The following is a 15,884-nucleotide window of genomic DNA, read 5'->3' as shown; positions in this document are numbered from 1 at the left end:
GGTGTCATCCGTATTTCTGAGGTTATTGATATTTCTCCCAGCGATCTTGATTCCAGCTGTGCTTCCTCCAGCCCAGTGTTTCTCATGATGTACTCTGCATATAAGTTAAATAAGCAGGATGATAATATACAGCCTTGACATACTCCTTTTCCTATTTGGAACCAGTCTGTTGTTCTATGTCCAGTTCTAACTGTTGCTTCCTGACTTGCATACAGATTTCCCAAGAGGCAGGTCAGTTGGTCTGGTATTCCCATCTCTTTCAGAATTTTCCACAGTTTATTGTGACCCACACAGTCAAAGGCTTTGGCATAGTCAACAAAGCAGAAATTGATATTTTTCTGGAGCTCTCTTGCTTTTTTTATGATCCAGTGGATGTTGGCAATTTGATCTTTGGTTCCTCTGCCTTTTCTAAAACCAGCTTGAACATCTGGAAATTCATGGTTCACATATTGCTGGAGCCTGGCTTGGAGAATTTTGAGCATTACTTTACTAGCGTGTGAGATGAGTGCAATTGTGTGGTAGTTTGAGCATTCTTTGGCATTGCCTTTCTTTGGGATTCGAATGAAAACTGACCTTTTCCAGTCCTGTGGCCACTGCTGAGTTTTCCAAATTTGGTGGCATATTGAGTGCAGCACTTTTACAGCATCATCTTTCAGGATTTGAAATAGCTCAAGTGGAATTCCATCACCTCCACTAGCTTTGTTCATAGTGATGCTTCCTGAGGCCCACTGGACTTCACATTCCAGGATGTCTAGCTCTAGGTGAGTGATCACACCATTGTGATTATCTGGGTCGTGAATTGCAGTGTAGTTAGTAAAAATCAACCTCCCGAATTCTTTAGCTTCTCAAGCTGTTTCTGTGCTTTGTGGTGGATATGTATCATATTCATATGGTGTGATTGAGTGAAAACTGGAAACCTTTTGCAAATCTAAAGATAAATTGTACATGGAAAATCAAGCAAAGATTTTCATAGTAAGGGCTCAGCATGGGGATCCCAGGAAATTTGGGATTAGATAGTCTAGTTAAGCTCCAGGAGTTAGGTCTCTTGCTGACATGTGACCTAGGGCTAGCCTCAGATTTCTCACCTAGAAAGTGGAGAATCATTCAGTGATGTGAAAGATTAATTCAAATGTCATGTAGAGTGCTGAGTGCCAGGCATATGGTAAATGCTCACTAATTATTAAATAAATTCTTTTTATAGTAATACCATTATTAAATGATATGAGCCAATTAAAATTCCTCCAAGTAAAGTTATAGCATAACAGATTTTCTTCTTTGTTCCTGAGGCTTTGGTTCCAATGTAACTTAGAAACCTCTTTTATGACAAAATTAAAAAATTAGGAACTAGACAAGACACCTTAAAACAAAGGCAGAGAAATTATTTTTACAATAAAATTTTGACAAGTATTAAGAGGAATTAGAGTGAATAATCATAAGCCTTAGAACTATACTCTAGTATCATTTATGAGGAATAAAGCATTTGCTTTGGAATCAAGTTATCATGACAGAGCTAAAACTATACACAAATATCTTAGGCCTACATTCAGCTACAATGAACAGAAGACTTAACTTGGAAGTATTTTAATCAGATTATTTTTCCTGTATAACAGGAAGTCTAGAAGTAGGCAACTGATGGTGTTGATTCATTTCAACAAGATATCAGATACTTCTACTGCTGCTGCTAAGTCGCTTCAGTCGTGTCCAACTCTGTGCGACCCCACAGACGGCAGCCCACGAGGCTCCCCCGTCCCTGGGATTCTCCAGGCAGGAACACTGGAGTGAGTTGCCATTTCCTTCTCCAATGCATGAAAGTGAAAAGTGGAAGTGAAGTCGCTCAGTCGTGTCTGACTCTTGGCGACCCCATGGACTGCAGCCTACCAGGCTCCTCCGTCCCTGGGATTTTCCAGGCAAGAGTACTGGAGTGGGGTGCCATTGCCTTCTTCAAGATATCAGATAGGATTTCTGCAATTACGTTGGTCTTTCTTTCATATTTTTTGTGTTGTAGTATAAGATGGCTGTAGTCCTGGATTTCTTGTCTAATGTTACAACTGGACAAAGGGAGAAAAAAGAAGGGAATACCAGCTCTGTGTTTCTCTTTTATCAAGAAGTGTGAGAACCTTCCAAGAGGCCCTAGAAGACGTGCACTTGCCTTTCACTGGTTGAAACTGTGTCCTGTGGCTGCCCTTGGTCATAAGCAGTCTGGGACAGCAAGTAGCTCTTCTGGGCTTAGATGTGTTGCTGCTGTGAATAGAATCAGGATTCTGATGATAAGGAAGAAGGTGTGGGAAATAAACGTGGGCTGGATACTACCTTATGGGTTCTGCCATATCAGGTTATGAAGATATAAAACTCTAGGTTTTTTTTTTTCTTCTTATGACTTATTTTGCCTTTCTTTGACTAATGGTAGAAACCCAAGGTTTAAGTGGTTTAAAAGGTTTAAATACAGGAGGCTTAAGGGACCAACTTGGAGTCAAAAAGTTACTAAGCAGTTGGATGGAGAATCAGACAACTATTCCTCTTTAACACACAACAATACCTGTTAATTCTTCTGATCCATGGAATCAGGGTATCTTTCCATTTGTTAATGTCTTCAATTTCTTTCATCAGAAGCTTTCAGTTCCAACATACACCTCTTTTACCTCCTTGATAATAAAATGTATTCCTAAGTATTTTCTTGTTTTTGATGCTATTGTGATGAAATTGTTTGCTTTATTTCTTTTTTGAGAAGTTTCTTGTTAGTGTTCCCTGGTGGCTCAGTGAAAGAATCCTCCTGCCTTCGCAGGAGAGGCGGGTGCAATCACTGGTGCAGGAAGATGCCCTGGAGAAGGAAATGGCAACCCACTCCAGTATTCTTGCCAAGAGAACCCCATGGAGAGAGGAGCCTGACAGGCTACAGTCCATGGGGTCAGAAAGAGTACAAAACGACTCAGGGACTGAACAGCAGCAATAGAAACCCAACTGATATCCATCTGTTAATTTTATATCATGCAGCTTTACTGGTTTGTTGTTTCTATCAGTTTTTGGTTGAGTCGTTAGGGTTTTCTCGCGTAGTTTTTGTTCATTCACTAAGTCGTGTCCAACTGTTTTGACCCCATAGACTGCAGAGCACATCAGGCTTCCCCATCCTTCACTGTCTCTGAGTTTACTCACACTCTTGTTCATTGAGTCACTGATGCCATCCAACCATCTCATCCTCTCCTGCCCTCAATCTTTCCCCACATCAGGGTCTTTCCCAAAGAGTAGGCTCTTCACATCAGGTGGCCAAAGTAGTGGAGCTTCAGCTTCAGTGTTGTCCTTCCGGTGAACAATCAGGGTTGATTTCCTTTAGGATGGACTGGTTTGATCTCCTTGCAGTCCAAGAGACTCTCAAGCATCTTCTCCAGCACCACAGTTTAAAAGCATCAATTCTTAGGCACTCAACTTTCTTTATGATAGAACTCTCACATCCATTCATGACTCTTGGAAAAACCACAGCTTTGACTATGTGGACCTTTGTTGGCAAAGTGGTGTCTCTGCTATTTAACATGCTGTCTATGTCATAGCTTTCTTTTTATGGAGCAGTTGTCCTTTAATTTCATGACTGCAGTCACCATCCGTAGTGATTTTGGGGCCCAAGAAAAGAAAATCTGTCCACTTTCCTCCCGTCTATTTGACATGAAGTGTTGGGACCAGATGCCATAAGTTTAGTTTTTTGAATGTTGAGTTTCAAGCCAGATTTTTCATTCTCCTCTTTCACCCTCATCAAGAGGCTCTTTAGTTCCTTTTCACATATCTGAAGTTGTTGATTGATCCTTTCAGTGTATTTTTGAATTCAGTTTGCTAACATCTTGTTGAGAATTTTTGCATCCATATTCATCAGAGATATTAGTTATGACTAGTGTCCTTATCTGGCTTAGGAATCAGAGTAATGCTGGTCTTGCATTTGTAAGTTTTCCTTCCTCTTCAGTTTTTGGGAAAAGTTTAGAAAAGATTGGTGTTAATTATTCTTTAAATGTTTTGTACAATTCACCAGTGAAACCATCATATTTCTGGGATTCTGTTTCTGGGGAGGTTTTAAATTACTGATTTCAATCTCCAAATCCATTGTTGGTCTACTCATATTTTCTATTTATTCCTGATTTGGCTTTGGTTAGTTGTATGTTTCTAGGAATTCATCCATTTTTCTAGGTTATCCATTTTGTTGGCATATAATTGTTCATAGTAGTCTCTTGTGATACTTGGTAGAGTCGACCCTTGAACAACATGGGGGTTAATCTGCATATAATTTATATAGTCAGCCTTTCATGTTCTTGATTCCTTCACACCCCTGAATTCAACCAACCATGGCCTCTGTAGCGCTGTAGTATTTACTACTGAAAAGTTTCTGCATATAAGTGGACCCATGCATTTCAGAGCCATGCTTTCCAAGAGTCAACTGTGTTTCTGTGGTGTCGCTTGTAATATATCTTTTCATTTCTGTTTTTATTTATTGTCTTCTCTTTTTCTTAATTTAGCTAAAGGTTTATCAATTAAATTATTTTTAATCAACTCTTAGTTTTGTTAATCTTTTCTGTTATTTCTCTAGATTCTATCTCATGTATTTCTGCTGTGATCTTTGTTATTTCCTATCTTCTATTAATTTTGAGTTGTTTATTCTTTTTCTAATTCCCTCCCTGGTGGCTTGGATGGTAAAAAATCTGCCCTCAATGTGGGAGACCAGGGTTCAATTCCTGGGTTGGGAAGATCCATTGGAGAAGGAAGTGGTAACCCACTCCAGTATTCTTCCCTGGAGATTTCATGGACAGAGAAGCCTGGCGGGCTGCAGTCCATGGGATCGCAAAGAGTTGAACAAGGCTGAGTGACTAACAATTTCACTTTGAGGTGTAAAGCTAGGTTATTTATTTATTTAAGATTTTCCTTTTTCCTTCCTATAGGTATCTATCATTATAAACTTCTCTCTTAGAACTGCTTTTGCAGCATCCTGTAGTTTTGGTAATGTGTTTCAGTTGTCATTTGTTTCAAGGTATTGTTTGATTTCCCTTTTGATTTCTTTGGCATTGGTCATCTGGGAGTATATTCTTTAAATTCCTCATATATGTGGATTTTCCACTTCCCCCTTGTTGTTGATTTCCATTTTTATGCCAGTGTCAGAAAAGTTGGAGGAGGAATTGGCAACCCACTCCAGGGTTCTTGTCTGGAAAAATCTATGAGCAGAGGAGCCTGGTAGGCTCCTTGGGGTCCATGGGGTCACAAAGGGTCAGACACAACTGCACAGCTGAACACAAGCACAGTTACATAGTATGGTTGCACTCTTCTAATATAGTAAGACCTGTTTTGTGGCCAGTCATTTGATCTACCACTAAGAATATTCTGTGTGTACTTGAGAAGAGTGTGTATTCTGTTGTCAGATTGAATGTCTTATATGTGTCTGTTGGGTTCCTTTGGTCTCGTGTATGATTCAAGTCCAGTGTTCTCTTGGTTTTTTGACTGCATGACCTATCCCTACTGACAGTGTGGTGTTGTAGTTACCTATTACTGTTGTATTATTGTCGGTTTCACCTTTTAGCTTTGTTAGTATTTGTTTAATATATTTAGTTGCTCTGGTGTTGAGTGCATTTGTATTACTATTGCTAATTGGTAATGTCTTCTTCAAGAATTGACCCCTTCATAGAAGGACCATTGTCTCAGGTGACTGTTTTTTACTTAAGATCATTTGTCTGGTATAAATACAGCTACCTCTGCTGTCTTCTGGTTTCCACTTGTGGAATGTCTTTTTCCATCCTTTCACTTTGAGCCTGTGTGTTCTTAAAGCCAGAGTGAGTCTTTTGTAGGCAGCATATAGTTGGATCTTGGTTTTTTAAATTCATCTAGCCATTCTTTGCCTTTTGATTAGAAGTTTAATCTACTTATATTTAGAGTGATTATGGATATGTCAGAGCTTACTGCGCTTCCTCAATGGATCAGCAGAAAAGAATTCACCTGTAATGCAGGGGACCTGGGTGTGATGCCTGGGAAGATCCCCTGGAGGAGGAAATAGCAACCCACTCCCATATTCTTGGCTGAAAAATTCCATGGACAGAGGAGCCTGAAGTCTAAAGAGTCACAAAGAGTCAGACATGACTGAATGACTGAGTACAAATACAAGAGCTTCCTAGTGCCATCTTTTTAATTGTGTTTTGGCTATTTTGTAGTTTTCTTGTTCCTTTTTTATTCTTGATGGGTTCCTTTGTAAAATGGTGGTTTCCCACTGTTGTATGCTTCTCATTCTCCATCTTTGTGTTTTGGGAATCTAGTCAAATTCTTTGCTTTGCGGTTATCGTGAGATACACAAAACATCTTATACCTAGTCATATTTTACTCTGATAATGGCTTAACTTCAGTTCAGTTCAGTTCAGTTGCTTAGTCGTGTCCGACTCTTTGCGACCCCGTGAATTGCAGCACGCCAGGCCTCCCTGTCCATCACCATCTCCCAGAGTTCACCCAAACTCATGTCCATCAAGTCGGTGATGCCATCCAGCCATCTCATCCTCTGTCGTCCTCTTCTCCTCCTGCCCCCAATCCCTCCCAGCATCAGAGTCTTTTCCAATGAGTCAACTCTTCGCATGAGGTGGCCAAAGTACTGGAGTTTCAGCTTTAGCATCATTCCTTCCAAAGAACACCCAGGGCTGATCTCCTTCAGAATGAACTGGTTGGATCTCCTTGCAGTCCAAGGGACTCTCAAGAGTCTTCTCCAACACCACAGTTCAAAAGCATCAATTCTTCCGTGCTCAGCCTTCTTCACAGTCCAACGCTCACATCCATACATGACCACTAGAAAAACCATAGCCTTGACTAGACAGACCTTTGTTGGCAAAGTAATGTCTCTGCTTTTGAATATGCTATCTAGGTTGGTCATAACTTTTCTTCCAAGGACTAAGTGTCTTTTAATTTCATGGCTGCAGTCACCATCTGCAGTGATTTTGGAGCCCAGAAAAATAGAGTCTGACACTGTTTCCACTGTTTCCCCATCTATTTCCCATGAAGTGATGGGACCAGGTGCCATGATCTTTGTTTTCTGAATGTTGAGCTTTAAGCCAACTTTTTCACTCTCCTCTTTCATTTTCATCAAGAGCCTTTTTAGTTCCTCTTCACTTTCTGCCATAAGGGTGTTGTCATCTGCATTTCTGAGGTTATTGATATTTCTCCCAGCAATCTTGATTCCAGCTTGTGCTTCTTCCAGCCCAGCGTTTCTCATGATGTACTCTGCATATAAGTTAAATAAGCAGGGTGACAATATACAGCCTTGACGTACTCCTTTTCTTATTTGGAACCAGTCTGTTGTTCCATGTCCAGTTCTAATTGTTGCTTCCTGACCTGCATATAGGTTTCTCAAGAGGCAGGTCGGGTAGTCTGGTATTCCCATCTCTTGAATCACATACAAAACCTTTCCACTTTTACTCTTCCTCCTTTTATGTTTTTTTAAATGTCATAATTTGCCTTCTTATGTTGTGGACTTATTAGCAAATTATAGTAACTTTATTTACTTTTGATACTCTTGTTCTAATCTTTAAAGTAGCATTGTGTTAACATCATATTACAGGGTTCTGAGTTTGCCCATATATTTATCTGTGTATTTTTTCTTTCATGTTACTGATTAGCTTCCTTTCATTTCAGCTTGAAGAACTTCTTTCAGCATTTCTTATTAGGTAGGTCTAGTGATGATGAATTGCCTCATCTTTTGTCTGGAAATGTCTTTATATCCCTGAAGGATAATTCTGCCACGTGGAGTATTTTTTTTTTTTTAATTTAAAAAAATTTTTAAAATTTTGACCATGCCAAGCAGCATGCAGAATTTTAATTACCCAACCCAGGATTAAAACTGTTTTCCCAGCAGTGGAAGCACAGGTCGGAACTGCTGGACCATCAGGAAAGTTCCCAGGTGGATTATTTTTGATTGTTTTTTTCTCTCATTACTTTGAATATATCATCCTACTGTCTCCTGGCCTGTAAGAGTTCTTCTGAGAAATTCACTGATGTCCCATTGGAGGTTCCTTTGTAGGTTACAGTCTTCTTTCTTTCTTGCTGTCTTTAGGTTTCTCTTTTTTGTGTTTGATTTTTTATACTTTCTGTTTTTTAAATAAAATGTCTTGGAGAAGGACATTTTGGGTTGACTTAATGGGACAATCTGTTTATTAGCTTCATGAACTTGATGTCCAGATCTCTTTCCAGATTTGGAAAGTTCTCAGCCATTATTTCTTTAAATAAGTTTTCTGCCCCTGTTTTCCCTCATTTTTCCTTCTGGAACTCTAATGATTTGGATATTGGGTTTTTGAGGATGTCTTCATAGATTATTCAGACTTCCTTCACTTTTTAATTCTTTTTTCTCTTTAGGCTGAGTTCTTTCAAAGTTCCTATCTTTTTTTTTTTTTTTAAAGAATTTAAAAAATATTCATTTATTTATCTGGCTGTGTCAGGTCTTTGTTGCAGCATGCAGGGTCTTCATTGAGTCCTGTGGGACCTTTTGTTGTGGCACACAGACCCTCTAGTTGTGGTCTGCAGGCTCTGGAGCACAGGGGCTCAGTAGTTAGTGGTGTGAGGGGTTAGCTACTCCGTGGCATATGGGATCTTAGTTCTCTGAGCAGGGTCGAGCCCATGTCCCTTGCATTGCAAGGCAGATTCTTAACCATTGGGTCACCAGGAAGTCCCCCTAGCTGTTTTACTGATTCTGTTTTCTATGTGGTCTACCTGCTTTTGATGCTCTCTATTTCATTTTTCATTTCATTTGTTCAGGTCTTAAACTCTAGAATTTTTTTTTCAGTGATTTTTATTTCTTAGTTAAATTTCTCATTTTCATCACATCATGTTTTTTTTTTTTTTAATTTCTTTGAATTTTCTTTCTGTGTTTTCTTATAGCTGAGTTTCCTTAGAACAGCTATTTTGAATTCTTTATTGTATAAATAGTAGATTTTCTTGTCTTTAGATTTGTTTACTGGAAGATTATTGTGATCTTTTGGTGATATCATGTCTCCTTGATTTTTCGTGTTTCCTCATAGAGTCCAAAATGCATCAGCAGAAACTACATTCCTTTAACGGCCTCTGGGAATCTTACATGCTACTCTGTGACTTGCTCCCTCTCCCCAGGCATGGACTTCCTTTGGGATACTCTGGATGCATTATGAGAAATGAGAGAATTAAGTCTCTTCAGCAGAGTCCTGCACAGACTTAGATACCAAACGAGTGTGGCTGACCCTTCAGAAACTGGACTCAGTGGCTCTCCCTTTCCCCTGTGAGAGAAATCATGGGCTGTCTATTTAGCCACATGCTGTATCTGTACATTATGTGATACAGGCAGGGACAAGCTGTTCCTCTTATCCACTCCAGCTCATCCAAACTTTTTTTTTTCTTTGTCCTCAAAAGGAATGTTGATACTTCTCCTCTGGAAATATGGATTTCCACAAAGGCTGTCTCATCTGAAGGTGACTGCTGAGTCATTGTTCTGCCTGTACTCCCAGACTATAGCTCAGGGGCTGGACCTGGCTCAGTCTCCTGTAGGTTTCACAGCTGGTTCTGAAGTCTGTCTGCTTATTACCTAATGCTCTAGTGGGCCAGGTTTGCTGTAAGTCCCTTGGAGTAAGGTGCTGGGTTCCACTACTCACACGAAAGTTCTTCCATTTGTGGATAGATCCCTAATTTTTGTTCTTTAGTTTTTTAATATTTATACTTATTATAAGTTTTTCCTGAAAGTACACAAGAGGTTATATTATTTATGAGAAAGAAAGTAACTAGTGAGTGGTTCCCTGAATCTCACATCTGAGTCATCAAAACCCAGGTCAAAGATTCGTAGACAAAGTCTGTATTATAGGCAAAGAATGAAGAAAAATTAAGTTTTCTGTGCTTTTTATAAAAGGGAAGAAGACAACTGTCTCTCCTTCCTTTTCTGAGAGAGTTTTGTTGGAAATATCAAAATCGTCATTGTTGTTATTCAGTCACTCAGTCGTGTCCAGCTCTTTGCAGCCCCATGATGTACTGGAGCATGCTAGACTTCCCTGTCCTTCACTTTCTCCTGGAGTTTGCTCTAACTCATGTACATTGAGTCAGTGATGCCATCTAACCATCTCATCCTCTGTTGCCCCTTTTTCCTCCTGCCTTCAGTCTTTCCCAGCATCAGTGTCTTTTCCAAGGAGTTGGCTCTTTGAAGCAGGTAACCAAAGTATTGGGGCTTCAGCTTCAGCATCAGTCCTTCCAATGAATGTTCAGGGTTGATTTCCTTTAGGATTGACTGGTTTGATCTCCTCACTGTCCAAGGGACTCTCAAGAGTCTTCTCTTCAGCACCACAGTTCTAAGACATCTCTTTGGAGCTCACCCTTTTTTACTGTTCAGCTCTCACATCCATACATGACTACTGGAAGGCTACCATAGCTTTGACTATATGGACCTTTGTCACAAAGTGAAATCTTTGGACTGTAAATAAATCTCTCTGTGATAAGACCAGGCTCCTTTGTCTTCAGTTCTATGACTGGGAAGTGTCTTCCTGCTCCAGACTCTCATACCTTTTGAAATGTACACACATCCCTCCAGGTTTATGTAAATCTCTCTGGGGCTTTCACAGTTGTAACGTAATTCTAAGGTTGCTTTTAGTCCAGAATCCCAAATTTCAGTAAAATTTGGCCTGAAAGCACTAACTGTCCAGTAACATGAAAGTAACTTCCCTGTAGCCTCACAGAGGGATGTTTCTTGATGATAAAGCCTGTCAAGAAGACATAATAGCCCTAATTTGTCTGTGTCAAATAATAGAACTGTAAGTACACTGCTGCTGCTGCTGCTGCTGCTAAGTCGCTTCAGTCGTGTCCAACTCTGTGCAACCCCATAGACAGCAGCCCACTAGGCTCCTCTGTCCCTGAGATTCTCCAGGCGAGAACACTGGAGTGGGTTGCCATTTCCTTCTCCAATGCATGAAAATGAAAAGTGAAAGTGAAGTCACTCAGTTGTGTCCGACTCTTAGCGACCCCATGGACTGGAGCCTACCAGGCTCCTCTGTCCATGGGATTTTCCAGGCAAGAGTACGGGAGTGGGATGCCATTGCCTTCTCCTGTAAGTACACTAAAGGGCGGCAAAAAGAGAATTACTATTACACCTCAGCGATTGATGTAGTGACTAGAGTTTTTAAAAATCATCAAAGGCAGAAAAATCTGGACAACACTGTAAACTACATGTTTAAGAATATTGATGGGGGATTTCCCTGGTGATCCATTGATTAAGAACCTGCTTGCTAGTGCAGAGGACAAGGGTTCCATCTCTGGTCAGGGAAGATCCCACATGTTGTGGGGCAGGTAATCCTGCGTGCCACAACTACCGGGCCCTAGAGCCCATTCTGAGGAGCCTGTGCACAGCGACCAGAGAGTAGCTTCTGCTCGCCACAACCAGAGAAAGCCTGTGCACAGTGACAAAGACCCAGTAAAATAAATAGATAAATAAATAAAATTTTTTAAGAATTACTGATAAATTTCCTTTGAGAAAGATCACCAGCACTCAGTAAGAATATCTGCTTCCTTAGCGCCTAGCAGCCTTGGAACTTTATATTTTATTATTTGTTAATCTGATAGTATTTGTATTTATTTTCAATTCATTAATTGCTAAGTGATTGAAAATGTTTGCATATGCTTGCAATTTGATTTTTTCTTTTTGTAAGGTATGTTGATAATTTTATGTGTATTTCCATATTGTTACATAGCCTACTTTTATTTATAATGTTTTATACTGTACATATTCCTCCCTTGTCATTGACTTGTAAGCCATCTTATGTTCTTTAACTTAAATTAAAATGTTTGTGTAGTCAGATCCATCTCTATACTCTTTTTTTGTTTTGTTTTTTTCTTTGATTTCTGCAGGTTATTTTTTGTAATCCTACTTGTTACTTAGAATCCATATAGGGCACGCTCTCATTTTAAAACTTAACCTCATAAAAACAAGATAGACTCGCTCCAACCAATGAATCATTGAAATGGGCCAGGTATTATAATTTCTGTTTGTTTTTACAACTTAGACTGTTAGACTGAAGTGAAGTGAAAGTTGCTCAGTCATGTCCAACTCTTTGCAACCCCATGGACTAAATAGTCCATGGAATTCTCCATGCCAGAATACTGGGGTGGGTACCTTTTCCCTTCTCCAGGAAATTTTCCCAACCACTGCAACATTATCCTGCTGCTGCTGCTCCTAAGTTGCTTCAGTTGTGTCCGACTCTGTGCGACCCCAGAGACGGCAGCCCACCAGGCTCCCCCATCCCTGGGATTCTCCAGGCAAGAACACTGGAGTGGGTTGCCATTTCCTTCTCCAATGTGTGAAAGTGAAAAGTGAAAATGAAGTCGTTCAGTCATGTCTGACCCTCAGCGACCCCATGGACTGCAGGCTTTCAGGCTCCTCTGTCCGTGGGATTTTCCAGGCAAGAGTACTGGAGTGGGGTGCCATTGCCTCCTCTGAACATTATCGTAGTCTTCTGTAATTTAATATTATGTCTTCTTTTGGTTGTCAGATTATTAATAACTTCACAAGACGGATCCAGACCAAAATTAAAGATCTTCTACAGCAAATGGAAGAAGGGCTGAAGACAGCTGATCCACATGATTGCTCTGCTTATACTGGTTGGACAGGTAAGTCTATGGGATATAAGCAATTGATACATTTTATTTTTGGATTATGATGTGTAAGACTTGGATCTGAATTATTTTTCTTTTAAAATGATATGTTTTATACTTTATAAAAAGAAGTTTTGAACTATCTTCATTGATGATATGCTTTGTAATTTTTTTTAGTTTATTAAAAAAAAAATCTAGCATAACAGGCTCTAGATTCATCCACCTCACTGAAACTGACACAAATTCATTCTTATTTATGACTGAATTATATTCTATTGTATATATGTACTGTATCTTCTTTATCCATTCTTCTGTTAATGAACATCTAAGTTGGTTCCTTGTCTAAGCTGTTGTAAATAGTACTGCTGTGAACATGGGTACGTGTGTCTTTTTGAATTACGGTTTTCTTAAATATATGCCAGTGATGGTGTTTCTGGTTCATATGGTAGATGTTTTCCTAGTTTATTAAGGAATCTCTGTTCTCCATAGTAACTGTATCAGTTTACATTCCCACCAACAGTGCGAGAGGGCTCCCTTCTCTCCACATCCTCTCCAGCATTTATTGTTTCTGCAGTCTTGGATGTTGGCCGTTCTGACTGGTGTGAGGTGATGCCTCATTGTAGTTTTGATTTGCATTTCTCCAATGATTAGCATGTGTTTATTGGCCATCTGGATGTCTTCTTTGGAGAAATGTCTGTTTAGGCCTTCTGCCCAATTTTTGATGGGGCTTTGTTTTTCTGATATTGAACTATGTGAGCTGCTTATATATTTTGGAGATTAGTCTTTTGTCAGTTATTTCATTTGCTGTTATTTTCTCCCATTCTCAGGATTGTCTTTTAATCTTCTTTATTGTTTCCTTTGCTGTGCAGAAAGCTTGTAAATTTAATGATGCGTTTTTTTGTGGGTTTTTTTTTTTTTTAAATTTCCATTACATTGATCTCATCAAAAAGTGTATTGCCTATGTTTTCCTCTAAGAGTTTTATAGTTTCTGGCCTTACTATTTAAGTTTTTAATCCATTTTGAGTTTATTTTTGTGTGTGATGTTAGGAGGTGTTCTAGTTTCATTCTTTTGCATGTAGCTGTCCAGTTTTCCCAGCACTGTTTATTTAAGAGACTTTCTTTTCTCCAGTGTATGTTCTTGCCTCTGTCATCACAGACAAGGTGCCCATAGGTGCATGGGTTTATCTCTGGGGTCTCTGTCCTGCTCCATTGGTCTATATTTCTATTTTGGTGCAAGTACCACACTGTCTTGATGACTATAGCTTTGCAGTAAAGCCCACAGTAAGGAAAGTTAATTCCTCCACCTCCATTCTTTCTCAAGATTGCTTTGGCTATTGGGAGTCTTTTATTACCAATAACTCTGAAAAGAAGAGAAGCAAAAAGCAAAGGAGAAAAGGAAGGATATTCCCATCTGAAAGCAGAGTTCCAAAGAACAGCACGGAGAGATAAAAAAGCCTTCCTCAGCGATCAGTGCAAGAAATAGAGGAAAACAACAGAATGGGAAAGACTAGAGATCTCTTCAAGAAAATTAGAGATACCAAGGGAACATTTCATGCAAAGATTGGTTTGATAAAGGATGGAAATGGTATGGACCTAACAGAAGGAGAAGATACTAAGAAGAGGTGGCAAGAATACACAGAAGAACTGTACAAAAAAGATCTTCATGACCTAGATAATCACGATGGTGTGATCACTCAGCTAGAGCCAGACATCCTAAAATGTGAAGTCAAGTGGGCCTTATGAAGCATCACTGCGAACAAAGCTAGTGGAGGTGATGGAATTCCAGTTGAGCTATTTCAAATCCTGAAAGATGATGCCGTGAAAGTGCTGCAGTCAATATGCCAGCAAATTTGGAAAACTCAGCAGTGGCCACAGGACTGGAAAAGGTCAGTTTTCATTCCAATCCCAAAGAAAGGCAATGCCAAAGAATACTCAAACTACCGCACAATTGCAGTCCTCTCACATGCTAGTCGGAGAAGGCCCTGGCGACCCACTCCAGTACTCTTGCCTGGAAAATCCTATGGGCAGAGGAGCCTGGTGAGCTGCAGTCCATGGGGTTGCTAAGAGTCGGGCATGACTGAGCGACTTCACTTTCACTTTTCACTTTCATGCATTGGAGAAGGAAATGGCAACCCACTCCAGTGTTCTTGCCTGGAGAATCCCAGGGGCGGGAGCCTCGTGGGCTGCCGTCTATGGGGTCGCACAGAGTTGGACACGACTGAAGTGACTTAGCAGCAGCAGCACATGCTAGTAAAGTAATGCTCAAAATTCTCCAAGCCAGGCTTCAGCAATACATGAACTGTGAACTTCCAGATGTTCAAGCAGGTTTTAGAAAAGGCAGAGGAACCAGAGATCAAATTGCCAGCATCCAATGGATCATCGAAAAAGCAAGAGAGTTTCAGAAAAATATCTATTTCTGCTTTATTGACTATGCCAAAGCCTTTGACTATATGGATTACAATAAACTGTGGAAAATTCTTAAAGAGATGGGAATACCAGATCATCTCACCTGTCTCTTGAGAAACCTATATGCAGGTCAGGAAGCAACAGTTAGAACTGGACATGGAACAACAGACTGCTTCCAAATAGGAAAAGGAGTACATCAAAGCTGTATATTGTCACCCTGCTTATTTAACTAATATGCAGAATACATCATGAGAAATGAGCTGGAAGAAGCACAAGCTGGAATCAAGATTGCTGGGAGAAATATCAGTAGCCTCAGATATGTAGACAACACCACCCTTACGGCAGAAAGTGAAGAGGAACTAAAAAGCCTCTTGAAGAAAGTGAAGGAGGAGAGTGAAAAAGTTGGATTAAAGCTCAACATTCAGAAAACTAAGATCATGGCTTCTGGTCCCATCACTTCATGGAAATAGATGGGGAAACAGTGGAAACAGTGTCAGACTTTATTTTTCTGGGCTCCAAAATCACTGCAGATGATGATTGCAGCCATGAAATTAAAAGACGCTTACTCCTTGGAAGGAAAGTTATGACCAACCTGGATAGCATATTCAAAAGCAGAGACATTACTTTGCCAACGAAGGTCTGTCTAGTCAAGGCTATGGTTTTTCTAGTGGTCATTTATGGATGTGAGAGTTGGGCTGTGAAGAAAGCTGAGTGCAGAGTAATTGATGCTTTTCAACTGTGGTATTGGAGAAGACTCTTGAGAGCCCCTTGGACTGCAAGAAGATCCAATCAGTCCATCCTAAAGGAGATCAGTCCTGGGTGTTCATTGGAAGGACTGATGTTGAAGCTGAAACTGCAATACTTTGGCCACCTTATGCGAAGAGTTG

General features: G+C 40.0%; 1 protein-coding gene across 2 annotated transcripts in view; it reads left to right on the top strand.

Annotated features, from left to right (window-relative positions):
- LANCL2 (LanC like glutathione S-transferase 2) overlaps positions 1–15,884 on the top strand; it is an 84,153-nt gene that overhangs the window by 14,097 nt on the left and 54,172 nt on the right. For both annotated transcript variants that reach the window (XM_024982950.2, NM_001102256.2), the window contains 1 exon segment: positions 12,489–12,606. In XM_024982950.2, the coding sequence (XP_024838718.1) occupies positions 12,489–12,606 (118 nt within the window).

Source organism: Bos taurus, chromosome 22, assembly GCF_002263795.3.
Source record: "Bos taurus isolate L1 Dominette 01449 registration number 42190680 breed Hereford chromosome 22, ARS-UCD2.0, whole genome shotgun sequence".
In the NCBI taxonomy this organism is placed as follows: Eukaryota; Metazoa; Chordata; class Mammalia; order Artiodactyla; family Bovidae; genus Bos; species Bos taurus.
This window is presented reverse-complemented; position numbering and strand designations above follow the sequence as displayed.